This window comes from Rattus rattus, chromosome 3 (genome assembly GCF_011064425.1).
Source record: "Rattus rattus isolate New Zealand chromosome 3, Rrattus_CSIRO_v1, whole genome shotgun sequence".
NCBI lineage: Eukaryota > Metazoa > Chordata > Mammalia > Rodentia > Muridae > Rattus > Rattus rattus.
The window spans coordinates 201,351,454-201,368,366 of NC_046156.1; the positions used below are offsets into that span (position 1 = coordinate 201,351,454).

Sequence of the window (16,913 nt, forward strand, 5' to 3'; positions counted from 1 at the left end):
ATTTTGAAGGCCTTCTTTAACTCTCACATGGTTTTCATTCATGTATGATGTCATTCAATGTATGACTGCCCCCTCCTCCCCTCTCCACTTCCCCTCCCCCCCTCCCTTCTCCCCCTCCCCTTCCTCCTCCCTTTCCCCTCCCCCTGGCTCCAGCGGCTGCAGCATTCCCAGCTAACTCCTTAGTGCCTTACCCTACTGACTGATTCTGTTCCCTTAGCTACTCCCATGAGAGCCAGTGAGTCTAGAATTTCAGTGCATCTGATAAGATTGTCAAACCCCTGAAACTGTGGCGATTCCCCTAAACATGTAGATCCCTGGCATTTCCCAGCCTTGACTTGGTCTAATTTATTTCCAGGAACTCGTTAAACCCATCCTTTTCATGCTGATGGTCCTGTTGCTGCACTGATGGGTTTAAGCATTACTTGCTTTTCAGGCGCCTTTGTGATTGTCAGGATAAAGTTGATGATTTCTTTACATGTAGGAACTTATACTTGAAATCATACTTTAACTTCAAAATAAACACTTTTGAAGGTAAAAAAAAAAGATATCTTTCCAAACCTTATTTTTAATGATGGTTCCTAAATGCTTTAACCTCCCTTCAAAATAAACACCTTTGAAGGTAAAAAAAAAAAAAAAGGTATTTTTCCAAACCTTATTTTTAATGATGGTTCCTAAATGCTTTAACCTCCCTTGTGGCCCACCACCCACCAGGCGTAGAGGGAAAGAAAGGATACAAGAGAAGTGGACCTGTTTAGAAAGGTTCTTTGGAGCAACTCCTGTCTGTGTTGTCTGGAAATTGGCAGTTCAGTTCGCAGGTCAGCATCGGCAGCTCGACGCACTCACAAACACTTCACGGACACACCAGCAGTCCAGTTTGATAAAGTCAGGATGACAAACATGAACCTAGCAGAGACAGCCAGGTCTCACCTCGGCTTGAGTCAGCAGGAAGGACCAAGAGGAATGCCTGGAGAAGTTCTTGGCTGAGCCTCTCTCAGGGAAGTGAGATCAAGGAAGATCAAGGAAAATGCAAGCGTTGCACAGCTAGTTCCTACAAGCAAACCAAGCCCAGCCGCCATCACTGTCCATCGCGTCCTTTTTATCCTCCCTACCTCGACAGCTCTTACCTCTGCACGTGCATCTGTCTCAGATGACATCACTCTGCCAATCAGCCAAAGTCTCACGTTTTTTGGCGTGTTTCTCCCTATGGAGTCTAGACAAACGGAACTCGACTACACAGTGTGAGGCAGACCAATACATGCATGTTGTTAGCAAAGACTCTCTCATCGTGTGTCCTTCGTGTGCTCGCTTTAGCAGAACACCCTCTCTCTCCTGTGTCGGCTTCAGTGAAACTCCCCTTCCCGAGTCCGTGTGGAAAACACCCCTTCACACGTTTGCTTCAGCAAACCCACCCAACACAGCTGACTTTCCCAAAAACCCACCTCAACAAGCTTGTTCCATAAGCAAACAGGTAAGTGCTATAGACTCCGTGGACTGTGATCGTCAATGCTGTTAATGTAACCTTATCTTTTTGTTTTAGCATTGCTAATGTGTTGCTATATGACCACAATAAAAACATGTTTCTAATCAAAACTAGATTCCAACCACAAAAATAGTCCCTTTTATTCCTCACACATTCTCATCTAGGTCTCATATACAAAATATTTTGTGATTTGAAGCCAGATTTGTTTGTTTGCTTGGCTTTACTTTTTTCAAATTATTTGCTTTATTTTTTTTTGAGATTATATCACTCCCAATATGTAGCTCCTTGCTGTCTTTCAAATTCATAGCCTCTTTTTTCATTGATTATTGATTTATGTGTGCATGTGCGTGTATATATGTACGTACATGTGCATATGTTAACATATATTCCTAAATGCATAAGTATGACTTGCTCAGTCTGTGTAATGTTCTGGTAGGGGTTGCCTCCATTGTTGACTGTAGGTTGATGTCCCTATGCAGCTGAAGGCAGGCACAGGATAGAATGACGCCTGTCACTGGATGAGAAGGAAGGACGGGCGGGTGAAGAGTTTTAGAGAGGAGGAGACCAGATCGAGAGGGAGTTCACGGGAACTGGCATGTGCATTTTTTAATTTTACCACAACAGTTGACTACTTGGTACTGAGTAAACAACTGGTGTGCTCTTCCCTTGGAAGGACTATTTCTCTCCCTCTCGCCATTCCTTATTTGCCTTCAAACCAAGTTTACAAAGGTACTGTTTGAGTCAGGCATGGCGCACAGCTCTGTACTTCAGAGGTGGAAGCAAAGGGTTGACACGTTTTCAGTCATTCTGAACGACATACGGAGTTCAAGGCTCGCCTGAGCTACATAGCGAGACTGGCTCAAAACAAAACAAGACAAGGGCTAGGGGTGTGGCTCGGTGGCAGAATGCTTGCTTAGAATTTAGAAGGCCCAGGTTCAATACTCAAGACTATTAAAACTGTTTTAAATAGTCTTTGAGATGACATGATTACATGACTAATAAAAACTGCACACGTGGAAAAACAAGTTTAACAGGTGAGACAGGGACAGTTTAATAAGGAGCCGCAGCAGACCTAGAATGGTCCACCCTCTCCTAGGCTAACTTTAAAAAGTAAATTTGTTGTAAGGGAGCAGGCCTACGTAGTCTGTGTATGCACACCTTATCCTGAAACCAGGAACCATCAGGGAATATTCTGTCCTTAGGAGCTCACGGTGCAGCCCTACGAACACCACCACAGGATCTAGACTGAGATCCACGGAGACGTCTCAGTGTCAAGGTGACCCTCTGACACCTTCACTTGACCATCTCAGGAAACACATTCTTATCCTTGCCAACTGTATGCTAAAGTGCAGCAGAGCTCTACAAAGACTGAACAAAATAGAGTGGTTTCACAAACAGGTCCTGCGTCCACTGCCTAAATGTCCGTTTGACATTCAATCGCTCATGGGACACAATTTCAAGTGAGACAAGTCCAACAATTCACAGGGCGTAGTCAGAAGGGGATCCCGTAAGCCTAAGGGTGAAGCTTTCCTTCAGCATCTGTGTAACTGAGAGGGGTAGGAAGACCAAGATAACACACTTGTGGCAATATAGAAACCAGTTGTTGGCTGGTACCCAGCCTACAAGTTCTTTCTAACGTATGGTAAATAAATAAAGGGAAGTCGAATGCATGCTTCTGCAATGCCTAGGAAACAGACAAAGTTAAAAATCGCATAATCATCATTCAAAGTGCTCTTTGTATGCTAGAACTACTTGAGGGGCTCACACAGATAGGCACCTGGAGGAGACTTAGACAGGAATGTCCGCATTCATTCAAGGACGAGAAGGATCGACGGATGCCACCGATATTTCGCTAGCTTTACCTGAACATAGACTTCTTTTTCCTTGATTATGGAAAAGTAGTCTACTTGACACACACACACATGCACGAGAAAGAGACAGAGACAGACAGAGACAGAGACAGAGACAGAGAGACAGAGAATTAAGTCTAATGGTGAAATTCTGGAGGTCTGTTCTTGCTCAAAAAGAAAATGAAGCCAGAGGTAGTGACTCACACCCAAAATGCCAGCAGGCTGGGAGGCTGAGGCAAGATGACTGCCCCGAGCTACACCAGCCTAGACCGTATGGAAAGAAATTGTCTCAAAAAAAAAAAAAAAAAAAGAGGAGGAGGGGGAGTGGGAGGCAACAAAGGTGACAAAGGTGGGAGAGTTTCATTTTGTTGGCTTCTACCAGGGAGGCCGTCACTGCCCTGAGCTCCGTTCCTATGCGGGGAATCTCCATTTAGACGGAGAGCCCTGGCTCACTCCGGTCCACTTACACAGAGGCAGCATTGAGCATGCTCAGTCCCGCCCCCTGTGAGATTCCTCTGTGGATTTGTCGGTGAATGGAGACCATTCTGGCCTGTTCTTTTTGAAGCCAGCCTGCCTGTGGTGGGAGGCCCCACAGTCGGCATCTCAGGGGTCCAGAGCCCTCCTAATTCAGGGTGAAGTCTGAGCCCAGCGGCTGTGCTTGCCCATCAGCTGCATCCCTCAAACCGGCTTTTCCTCCATTATAACTCCACTTAGCTACCTAAGTAAGCTAGAACGCATGCCCGTCCATGCGATTCCTGCACCTGGCCCCAACCATGTCCGCTCTCAATGGCAAATACGCACTAATAACATGTTTTAATGTGGGGTACTTTACAGGTCCTACACAGGACTGTCTTAAAGCTCAACAGTTCAGAGAATGCCTCCCATGTGTACAACTTTAGTTGGGATCCCCAGCACCCGATAAATAGTCAAGCCTGGTAACACAGAGCTCTAACTCCAGAGCCCGAGGGCTGGGCAGACAGGAGGATCCCGAAGCTTGGTGACCAGTCAGGCCAAAATGATGAGTCTCACCTTCAAGGAAAAGCCCTGCCTCAAAAACTAAGGTGGAAAGTGGTGAAGGTGACCCAGATTTACCTCTGTCCTCTACATACCCACACATGCACGCACACAAACCAACCCCACATATGCACATACATAAACATGTATGTACAATGCACATCTGTACAAAAACATTGATGATTCTGGACAAAAATACCTTTTATATTGGTGTCTTTATTTCTTCTGTTTCAAATATAGCTCTGATACTTTCCGTTATGGCAAATTTAAATGTATACAAAGGTGAATAAGGCGTGTAATAAGAACCCCACGTTGTCTCTCCTGTGTAGTAAATGTCAGTCCCAGCACTTTCGTCTGTACCAACGCTGCAAGGCGGTTGCAGCCTGTTCTGAAACAAAGCAGAGCCGGGGTGTTCCATCAGAACACTGCAGGACACTGGGCTGCTGCTGCTTCAGCGGTGGACGCTCAATGAGGGGCTCCTGGGGCGATGTGGGGCACCTGGGGCGATGTGGGGCGATGTGGAGCGATGTGGGGCGATGTGGGGCACCTGGGGCGATGTGGGGCAATGTGGGGCACCTGGGGTGATGTGGGGCGATGTGGGTTGGTGCAACGTTACATGGGGAATGTGAAAGAATATTGTCTACTGTCAGTTTTGTGCAGCGACCTGGTTCTCACCACCAAGGCCAAGGCTGCCCCTCCCGGAAGAGCAGCTGGGCGATGTGAGGGCGAAGGTTCTGGGAAGCCGGCTTCTGTTTAAGAAAACTGAGGAAGGTCCTGCCTTCTGTGGTTTTTCCTTAGCTTGAATTTTTTAAGACATATGTTAAAGGCTCGACATACGAGATAACCTGTCTTATCCCAAATGCTTTGAGAAGCTGATGCAGTCACTCTCTTGCTCTCGAGGATTCTAACGGCAGCCCCTTAACTAACCTTCCGCATAGTCATTCTTTCTTCTGAGCACCGAGTAGGGCAGAATTGGCAAAATCAACTGCTAAGCTCGGCGTGCACCTTTTAATTCACACTATACATGGTTCTTATCCCTCAGGTGTACTTTATAGATAGTGAAAACAGATTATTGCTACTTTGCTCTCAACATGGCATTGAGATGTAGAATCCTTTCCCTACTCCTGCTGGCATACTAGCAATTAGAGTCAGAGATCCCTCGATTAATTGTAGTTTCACTGGCTACTTAAACGTCGGATGCCTGATCTCTTCCTTTGGCCTTGAAGCCAACCTGACCATTCACTGAACCAGGACACCAGACACGACCGTTTGTCCAACTGAATATACTGGTTTTCAAAAACGTTGAAAAGCCAGACGTCACTATGTGACGTATGTGACGTCTCCCGGAAGCAGGAAACAAACTTAGTTTTAATCTTTCCACCCCGCCAAGGAACCAAAGAGGAACAGCGCCCCCGCATACACGCCGTAAAGCTTCCGTATCCGACGCCCCACAGGGGATTCTACAGCACGGCTAAAGCACTTCCTTCCTTAATGTCTCCATGGGCACGGCCCCTCACTGTCTCCTAGTGTTTCAAATGTATTGTTAGAAGCCGGACTCTGGTGAGGACTACGGATTACGACTGCTGTGCAGGCTTCTACCGTTTCTTTTGTTCATTGCACTTGTTCTCCATGCGTTTCCCCTGCAATTTGTACTGAAAAGTCTTCCATCATCTAGTGTTGTATGGAATCTGCATTTTGCTAGCCATGTTTAACATGAACCTCTATCTCATAGTTTCAGTGGACTGACGGACATATCTAAATCTGAAGACCTCACTAGACTCCAATTGGACGTTTCACTAAGGTTCCCCTCACAGACAATCTGTATACTCCACCATGAAATATGACTGAAAACTATGTATGTTTTCAAAAACAAGTAAGTCCTTTTGTGAGCGATGTAACAACCATTAATAATCAAAAGAAATAAATTATTTCTTTTGAGGAGGCTCGTAGTGCATAACTCCCAAGTATACTTAACATAAGTATTCGTAGCAGAAGGTAAATTGGAAAAAGAACAAGAAAGATACAGGCATCTACTCACACCCATCCCTCTGGAAACAGCATAGACCATTCCTGAGGAGGGTTAAACCTTATGCCTGGGGAGGAGCTGGCATTGAAAATCCCTGTGCGCGCAGACTTTACTCCCTACCTCTACCCAGCCATTGGTTCCCCCACAGTCTCTTCTCAGGAATTAGCACCAGAAACTCCAAGTCCATTGCTTTGCCTTGCAGTGCTACACACCGACGCTCTCTCCTTACGATGCTCAATGAGCCCAAGTTCTCAGCACTGTTGATCCCCTCCATTAAGAACTTGCCACATTAGTGGTGCTGGAGAAATGGCTGAGCAGTTAAGAACACTCACTGCTCTTGCAGAGGACCGAGGTTCAATTCCCAGCACCTGCCCACAGAGTGGCTCACAATCGGCATACTTGAATTCCAGGGGATCTGATGCCCTCTTCTGGCCTCTGTGGTGTCCAGCATGCAGGTAGTGCAAAGACATGCATGCCAGCCAAATACATAAAACAAAAATAAATGTGAGGTTGTCTCACACCCCACCACCACCACCACACACGGTGCTCGAGTAGCATGAGTTCCAAGAGAGTCAGTGCCCTACGTTTACTCATCACCGGGAGCTCTGGGGCGTGGACACAATGCACACAGCACATGTCTGCTTCTCTTGCTGATCTTCTATCAGTTTAACCTGTGGTTTCCTCCCATCCCCTACACATCAGAGGTTACAAAATCATGATGTCCCAATTCTATTCTTCCTAGCTTGAATTCTCTTAACACAAAGAGTGCCCCCCCAAAAATTCTTAGACACTGAGCCCTTAGATAGTATAAATAAGAAAAGTAATATAGGTCTTGGTTTTGACCCTTTATAAAATTTCCAAAGTTCCGTAGCATTATGCAAAGGTAGATGGTGAATTCCGTTGTTAAGATCTCTAGGAGCCTGTGGATTTAGACTCTAGTTTAAAGACATGGGGGCAACAATTTTCAAATAAGCAAGGGGTATTTTTTAGCCGAGGAAGAGTGATTTTACCTACAGATTTATACAACGTTATTATTAAAGGTAGAATTTAAAGCTGAAATGTGGCTATCTATTCACTTCTGTATTTATCCCCAAGTTTAATGGTGCCACTGCACCAAGCAGATGCAGCTGTCCCGCTCCTGTCCCTTCTCAAAACGTACACTTAGCTAACTGAACAAGTAGCCACACTTCTCAATACGATCAGAAGACAGACCGCAGCAAGGAAAAGACCGAAAGGGGGTGGGAGACGCAGCCAGCGACATCACCGAGCTTGGAGTCACTCTGCTCAAAGTACGTCCCAGAACAACAAAAGCAAATTTACAAGTCATTTGAGAATCTTGGGCCAGAACAAGGTTGGTTTTGATGTATGGGCATGAAATGGGTTTTAGCAAGATCTATTACAATAAGTCAGAATGCCAGACTGGAAGACACGTGCTTTAAAAACCTTGCTACGAAGTCTGTTGATAATGGTTTGGCTACTGGAACGTGTGTTAAAAGGGGTTCTGCTCACAGCTTTTTCCAGGGATACTGTCTTAAAAACTGCCAAAGGCCGCACGCGTGTGTTTACGCCATTTATAAATGAAGCTGTCTAACATACAATATGGGAAGTAGATCGGGTCCAAAAAATAACCTCCCAGACTTCCAGAGGGGACCAGCTGCCTTGCTGTGAGGAATCTGTTGTCAATGGTCTCCAGCAGTGGACTTCAGACCCATTTCAAACTCACGCTGGACTAGATCCGAGTCTCTAGGTTCCAAGCAAGATGTTAGAATTAGGGGCCTGCTCTGAGTGGATTACTCCCACTCAGCCAAAGAGCATCAAGGGACAGGACGCAAGTCCCAACGGCTTCCAGCTAGAGACTGTATCCGACAGGCAGTCCTTCCCAGAACTGCCCATGGGGCTGGCAGGAACCAGGTCTCACCAGCATCCAGCTCACCCATCCTGCCCTGCTTTGTCCTTTGTCCTCACTGATGATTTGCACACTTAACACTAGCATAGTGTTTCTATGGGAACCCCAGAACTAAGACAGTCTGTCCCTTTAGTGCTACAGTGTTATCCATGCTTTTCAGTACAGTTTTAAAATTCTTTTCCTGAGACAGTGTTATCCTAGAGCCTAGAGTTCGGTACACAGTCCAGGCTGGCTTCAAACTTGTGATCCCCCTGCCTTGACCTCTCTGCTAGAATTGCAGACGCATACCGATTTCCCCGGCTCCCTGAAGCCATGTTGATGGTTGATCCCTATACTCTGAACGTAGGGATATTCTTATAACAATACCTTCTTAAAGGCAGAGCATGTGTTTTGTTCGCAGGGACTGTCAAGCAACTGTGTCTTAAAAAGTCAGCTTCCGCAGGCCCGGGACGCGCCTTTCTCTGAAGCACAGTGCTTCATGGGTCATCTGATTCTCTTCCAGTCATGATCACCATCCTATATGACCTTGTCTGTTTCCTGGAGGAGCAAGGGCTGGTCAATGAGCAACAGAACGAGCTCGCCTTAGACTGTGCTGCGGACTCGGTTTCGTTTAATGCGTCGAGGCTGGAGCCGTGAATGCAACGGTAGCACAGCCCATGTTCTGGAAGACTCTCGCTGAGGCTTAGCCTTCTTCAGTGATCTCCCAATCGATAGGACCCTCACTCCGTGTTCAAAGACTACCGAGGAGGAGAAGGGAAGGCAGCCGTCTGTTGGGTTATATACAGGATTTATTTGGTATCTTCAAAAACCAATCGAGAAAATTTTCCACTCACTGGTTTTAGCTGAGCCACCAAGAAAACAAGAAAATCCTTCTGCAAAATTTTCAATCAGATGATATTATCTAAAGATGTGAAGCGTGAAACCTGGATTACAATAGCTGACCAACCAGAATGCAATGCCGACAAAAACTACAAACAAATAAATAAATAAATAAATAGTATAACATGCAAAATGTGCTTTAAAACTGGGTGTGTGTTGTCTGGGATTTAGCAATGCACTAATAATGTGCTAGTACAACAAAGACAGTCCTGAACTGAACTATAAAAATGAAAACATCCCATTGATATGGGCAAACATTATTTATTAGTTTTGAAAAAGCATTTTGAGGGCTGGGCATACAGCTCAGCTGGTCCAATGCTCGTCTGGAATACTCAAAACCCCAGGTTCAATCTCCAGTTCTGGGTGGGGCGGACGTCAAACCCTAACAGCAAATCGTTGAGAATTCATTGTCTTCCTAATATGGTAACTAACAGGTTTTCCATAAATTTGTTAAATCTTGATTTTGGTGAATGACTTTGCTACAGAATTAAATTTGTTTAAAGAACATACAAATTCAAAGCTCTGCGGGTCTCCGTCTGAGCTTCCCTTTTAACCACAGGTACGTTTGATATAATTGACTTGATTGGAAGGAATTCAAAATGGTCTGTGAGGCTCTCACCGCTGTATGGCTGGGGGTCTGTGAGGCTGTATGGCTGGGGGTCTGTGAGGCTCTCACCGTTGTATGACTGGGGGTCTGTGAGGCTCTCACCGCTGTATGACTGGGGGTCTGTGAGGCTCTCACCGCTGTATGACTGGGGGTCTGTGAGGCTCTCACCGCTGTATGACTGGGGGTCTGTGAGGCTCTCACCGCTGTATGGCTGGGGGTCTGTGAGGCTCTCACCGCTTGTATGACTGGGGGTCTGTGAGGCTCTCACCGCTGTATGACTGGGGGTCTGTGGAGGCTCTCACGTTGTATGACTGGGGGTCTGTGAGGCTCTCACCACTGTATGGCTGGGGGGTCTGTGAGGCTCTCACCGGGCTGTATGACTGGGGGTCTGTGAGGCTCTCACGCTGTATGACTGGGGGTCTGTGAGGCTCTCACCATTGTATGACTGGGGGTCTGTGAGGCTCTCACCGCTGTATGGCTGGGGGTCTGTGAGGCTCTCACTGTTGTATGGCTGGGGGTCTGTGAGGCTCTCACCGCTGTATGACTGGGGATCTGTGAGGCTCTCACCGCTGTATGACTGGGGGTCTGTGAGGCTCTCACCGCTGTATGACTGGGGGTCTGTGAGGCTCTCACCACTGTATGACTGGGGTCTGTGAGGCTCTCACCATTGTATGACTGGGGGTCTGTGAGGCTCTCACCATTGTATGACTGGGGGTCTGTGAGGCTCTCACCGCTGTATGGCTGGGGGTCTGGGAGGCTCTCACCATTGTATGACTGGGGGTCTGTGAGGCTCTCACCATTGTATGACTGGGGGGTCTGTGAGGCTCTCACCGCTGTATGACTGGGGGGTCTGTGAGGCTCTCACCACTGTATGGCTGGGGGTCTGTGAGGCTCTCACCGCTGTATGGCTGGGGGTCTGTGAGGCTCTCACCATTGTATGACTGGGGGTCTGTGAGGCTCTCACGCTGTATGGCTGGGGTCTGTGAGGCTCTCACCGCTGTATGGCTGGGGGTCTGTGAGGCTCTCACCGCTGTATGACTGGGGGTCTGTGAGGCTCTCACCATTGTATGACTGGGGGGTCTGTGAGGCTCTCACCATTGTATGACTGGGGTCTGTGAGGCTCTCACCATTGTATGACTGGGGGTCTGTGAGGCTCTCACCGCTGTATGGCTGGGGGTCTGTGAGGCTCTCACCATTGTATGACTGGGGGTCTGTGAGGCTCTCACCGCTGTATGGCTGGGGGTCTGTGAGGCTCTCACCGCTGTATGGCTGGGGGTCTGTGAGGCTCTCACCGCTGTATGGCTGGGGGGTCTGTGAGGCTCTCACCGCTGTATGACTGGGGGGTCTGTGAGGCTCTCACCATTGTATGACTGGGGGGTCTGTGAGGCTCTCACCGCTGTATGACTGGGGGTCTGTGAGGCTCTCACCATTGTATGACTGGGGGTCTGTGAGGCTCTCACCGCTGTATGACTGGGGGTCTGTGAGGCTCTCACCATTGTATGACTGGGGGGTCTGTGAGGCTCTCACCATTGTATGACTGGGGGTCTGGGAGGCTCTCACCGCTGTATGGCTGGGGGTCTGTGAGGCTCTCACCATTGTATGACTGGGGGTCTGTGAGGCTCTCACCGCTGTATGGCTGGGGGTCTGTGAGGCTCTCACCGCTGTATGGCTGGGGGTCTGTGAGGCTCTCACCGCTGTATGACTGGGGGTCTGTGAGGCTCTCACCATTGTATGACTGGGGGTCTGTGAGGCTCTCACCGCTGTATGACTGGGGGTCTGTGAGGCTCTCACCATTGTATGACTGGCGGTCTGTGAGGCTCTCACCGCTGTATGGCTGGGGGTCTGTGAGGCTCTCACCGCTGTATGACTGGGGGTCTGTGAGGCTCTCACCGCTGTATGACTGGGGGTCTGTGAGGCTCTCACCGCTGTATGACTGGGGGTCTGTGAGGCTCTCACCGCTGTATGACTGGGGGGTCTGTGAGGCTCTCACCATTGTATGACTGGGGGTCTGTGAGGCTCTCACCGCTGTATGGCTGGGGGTCTGTGAGGCTCTCACCATTGTATGACTGGGGGTCTGTGAGGCTCTCACCGCTGTATGGCTGGGGGTCTGTGAGGCTCCCCCCGTTGTAGGGCGGGGGGTCTGGGAGGCTCTCACCGGTGTATGGCTGGGGGGTCTGTGAGGCTCTCCCCGCTGTATGGCTGGGGGTCTGTGAGGCTCTCACCGCTGTATGACTGGGGGGTCTGTGAGGCTCTCACCACTGTATGGCTGGGGGGTCTGTGAGGCTCTCACTGCTGTATGGCTGGAGGGAAAAAACAGGCTTCTCCTCCACTGAAGGCACTGAAATTCCCTGTGGTACACAGCAAGTGCAGCCATAAACTACCCCTACTCCTACAAGTCACCGTGCATAGTAGGACCTAGTTGTGCACACAAGGAAAGGTGCCCAGTGGGCCTCTGTCACCTCTTACTTCATTTGATCAATGAGATAGCAGCAAGTGTGACACAATTAGAGACATCCAAGTGTCATGCTCTGGGATTTGTCCTCTGGGTATCACAACTGCATGTGGATATGTGAAAGCACCACATTGGGGGAGAAGGCCAGGCCGCCACCCTGACCCCCATCTCACCTCACCCAGGCTGCCACTCTGCTCCCCAATATCACCTCACCCAGGCCTCTATACAGGTACAAATTCTGTAGGAATGCTATTTCCCACAGAAACTGACATTTAAAAAGAAAGATCAACATTAAACTTCTAAGGATTTAGTGAAAACGAATGTTAACCAAAGCCTGAAGCTCATGTGTGAGGGGTGTGCTTACACACGGTGACTTGGTTGACTTCCAGCACCGTGAGAAAACATAGCAGTCTGGCTAGTAACACACGTAAGAGGCAATGTGGAGAGGCGGTGTGGACGTTTCCTGTTGGTCTTGACCCTTAGTTCCTAGAAGGGAACCTCTGAACCCCTGACATTTCCTTAGTGATAGAAGTGTCTTCAATATCCATGTGAATGGATGGCTCGGCGTAGGCTCTTAAATGATGCAAAAGAGGGCGGGCTACACTGAAGACAAGCCTCGAGGAGACTTTGTCTCCATTGCTAGCACAGGACAGCAGACCGACCTTCCAACCTCCAAGGGAAGGACTGGAAGCCTTGTGATGGCACAAACATGCCTACACAATGATACCCCACTTCAGGACTGCAAGCACAAACTCCCAGCAGCCTCCCAGACTGGCGATGCACACGATGTACTAAAAAGGCAGCAGGTCCCGAGCATGTGGAGATGCTGCATTTGGGACTCTCCACCTCCCCCATCCAAACCTACCCAGCAGATCCGGATGTCCAGTTTATCATAAAAGCATAACCTTTAGTCGAAGGCTTTGCTGAGTCCTTTCGGTCAATTTTCAAACCCAGGGAAGCAGTTGGAACTTGTCGCTAGCTGGTCACAAGTGCAGACAATTTGGCGACGCAGATGTCTGAAGTGAGGGGGGTGCTGTGAAGGACTCTGTTTATCTTGGAAATATGTCCTAGCTTCATGTGGGTCAGAAATAAACTATATATATATATAAATAAAATATATATATATGTATATATATATATATATATATATTTTTTTTTTTTAAAGCCAAGAAAGCCCCAGTCAGCAGACATCGGGAGCAGGAGATTTAAGTCATCACTGAGCTGAAGTCACTCATGAGCTCAGAAGGAAAACAAGCAGCAAAGGCAACAGGAAACTGTCAGGGGCAGCAGAGCCACGTCAGGTGGGCTACAGCCCATGTGCATAAGCTGAGGAGCGTTTGCCCACGTCACAGCTACCTGCTAACAGAGGCCACGTGCTAAGTCACCGCGCTAAGCACTACTAATAATGCTTAATAAGACAGTAGGAACCGAGCCCTCACTCGCCCTCAGGGCCTTTGAGATCAGGTTAAGGGAGTTACAGCATCAGTGCTTACCCAGTGATAAGCTAAGAACTTGGCCCTCAGACCTGGCCACCTTTGTCTCTGCTTGCATGCATGCTACCCAGGAACTGGACAATAATATGTGGTTTTAAAGAGGGTCGCCAATGACAGAAATTCAGATTAAAACCTTACGTCACTTTCCACTCAAAACAGCATATTCTAGCAGGTACTTAATATTAAACACCACACATATTTGATTCTCGGATTTGACAACTACGACTCAATCAAATTCTTAAAGTCATTTGCTTCTTCTAAACCAGTGAGAATATTTCCAAAACCTCACGACAATTTTTTCCAATACATCGAGGGGAAAAAAAAAAGCAAACAAATGTGATCATCAAGTCACCAGACATGACAAGGTGACACTAGATTTTAAAGGATTTAAACATACTACCATCAGTCCATTCCAACTTCTAGCAAATACTACAACTTTCAATTGGTTGTGTTTCAGAATTTTGAATTTTTTTTTTTACAAAAGATAAATTGTTTTTTACAAAAGATAAATTGTTTTAGACACAAAATACTCTAAAACATCTTTGTAAATAGTGACTGCTCGGCGGAGTAGTGCCTTACCTGTAGCCATCTAGCTGCACCAGGAAGCGGACAATGTCGCGATGAGCTTTCAGTACCAGCAGTTCAGTGTAGGGGTTCTGACCTTGGTCCTCTCCTATTGTCTGCAGAGCAGCTTTCTTGAAATAAAAACAAACAAACAAACAAAACCATAAAACGATTTTAACTGCACAGTATCCATGCAAGAACAGGATGTTAGAAGCCACATATTGTCCCTACAATATCAGGTGGATAATTTACCAGTTCTACATGGAATTGTTTCTCTCACCAAAACCTTTAGTGTTTTCAAACTACAATAAACTTGTAAACAGTAAACTTTATTTTGTTGAGTCTCAATAAACCTGACTTTAAATCTACTGGGCCAATCAAACTCAATTATTTTAGTAGTGTTTCTCAATCACAATTTGTTAGACACCAAGGAGCTGGCCAGCAGGTAAAGGCACTTGTCACTTGCTGACCTGAGTTCCATCCCTGGGCCGTCATGATGGAAAGAAAGGAACTGATCCCCACTACAAGTAATCATGTATATTCTCTCACACACATGCTTGCACGCGCATACATACATACATATATACATACACATTCACACATACACTCAGAGTGCACACACACACATACATACTCATACTAACATGCAAACATATGGGCACTTTCACATGCACACGCATACTCTCTCACACACATGCATGCATACTTACACACATTTAAACATGATACTTTCGGACATACACAAACACACAGATGCATACACTCAAACATGCAAACACATGTGCACTCCCGCACATAAATACACACACATGCTGTGTTAGAAACACAGCTGCAGACTAAATGAATCATGGGCGGCGGCAGCCCAGCGCAAGTACTCAGACAGATGTCTGATTTAACGATTAAATACAGTAATGAAACCAGACTCTGTCCAACCCTGGGCAACAAGACCGAGGAGACACTTCCAACATGCAGAATATTATCTGGAAGGCAGCTCAGCAGACACTGCACTAACGTAACTCTGCAGGGTAAGTCTTAATTGACCCGTTTCCAGGGTCAAATACTCCAGCATAATTTCCCCATAAGTAGCTCTGTTCTTAACCAAGGTTTCTTAAGTCTGACACAAACAACAGTTTGGAGTATGTTAAGCCTTTGTTCCTGAGGCCTCTCCTGGGTGTTAGAATACTTAGCAGCGTCCACGCACTGCCCCCCCCCAGGGTCTACCCATGGCCAACAGTAGACACTGTAATGTCCTGTGGGGACAAGATTACCTCAGGATTGAGAATCACTTAGACTGGAAGGCTGACTGTAATTCATAAATTCTCTTACATTAGAGAAACTCACCAGTTCTTATATTGTACATAGTCAAGGCAATTACACAATTGAAGTACTTTTTCATGAAAAAAAAATAGTAAGACACCATGAATTAATGCCTTCTGGGAAAGCCCATCCCATGGTGATGGGTTTGCACTTAACTGGTCTCCCTTCTAGCTGTTGCTCAATTATGGAAACTGCTTCCCACAAGTGAGAATTTCCAGATATGACAGAACTGGTTAATAAAAATACTGTACTAACTAAATAAGCAGAGAGACATATATATGTTATGTGTCCATTCAATAATCCATAATTCTTCCATAGCCAGAAGGACTTCAAAATTATATAAAATGATTTAAAAAAAAACTCACTGTGTCAATATCAAAGCTATGAGGAAGTTAAAAGTGTAAAGTTTGCAATAATCCTAACTGTAAAATGCTTCCTATAAGGAAGAAAATGCAACACAAATTGTTTTGTGTGGCGCATGAAATAAATTTCAGATTTTTAAGGTGACAAAATTATTTTTTTCAATGTGACAGTGAGACCATACACGTACTAAATAGAAATCATTTCCTCACTTAGCTTCTCGGAAAGCAACTAGTTAAATTCACATTCCTTAAGCAAATGCCAGTTCGGGCTGAGAAGACATAACGGTTCAAATAAGTCAAGAGTGGCAGTCGCCTCTGCTGGTTAGTAGTGGTTAAGTCCCACTTTCTGAACAGAGGCGAGGTAGCCCTGAGCAGCCACTTCCGGCGCCGCCGTAGGCCCCGCCCCCAATCCACCCCTAGGCCCGCCCAGGCCCCGCCCCCGGGCCCGCGCGGATTACCTCGGCCAGGCCCTGCGGCTCGCGGCCTCCTCCGATCAGCCAGCGCAGCATCGGGCCGGGGCGTCCGCAGCCCACGGAGCGAGGGCCGCCGCGGCGCAGACGCTGAGGCTGCGGCCGAGTGAATCTGGGGCGAGGCAGCGAGAAAACAGAAGTCTAGTTCGGGAGCCCTCACGGAAGGCCGCGGCGGCAGCGGAGGCGGAGGTTCCGCGTCCCCAGCGAGCACGCGCGTGGGCGCCTCGCGGTTGGCGCAAGAGCTCAGGTCGCTCGGGCGCCCCCTGGTGGGCGTGCGCTGAGGCCATCTCACCGCAGGACCAGCGCTTGTCTGAGTCCTGTGCAGCCGCGGTGCCCCTTGAAGGCACTAGCAAGTCTCCTGGTTTCCCAAGAGCCAGATCGAGAAGGTGTGCCTGCAGTAGACATCTGCTCCTGGACGAATCTAGTGGCGCTCTTGTACACCAAATAAGCAGCCAACACTGTGTGCGACATAGCACAAGTACTGTGCCAGTGC

The 16,913-nt window shown here is 47.6% G+C and overlaps 1 protein-coding gene across 1 annotated transcript in view; it reads right to left on the bottom strand.

Annotated features, from left to right (window-relative positions):
• Wdr41 (WD repeat domain 41) overlaps nt 1-16,649 on the bottom strand; it is a 52,422-nt gene extending 35,773 nt beyond the window's left edge. Inside the window, exons 1-2 of the mRNA XM_032899015.1 lie at nt 16,409-16,649; nt 14,287-14,402 (exon numbers count right to left, since the gene is read on the bottom strand). Of these exons, the coding sequence (XP_032754906.1) occupies nt 14,287-14,402; nt 16,409-16,459 (167 nt within the window). The 5' untranslated portion in view covers nt 16,460-16,649. The remainder of the gene's footprint in view (nt 1-14,286; nt 14,403-16,408) is intronic.
• Nucleotides 16,650-16,913: the final 264 nt, after the last annotated feature.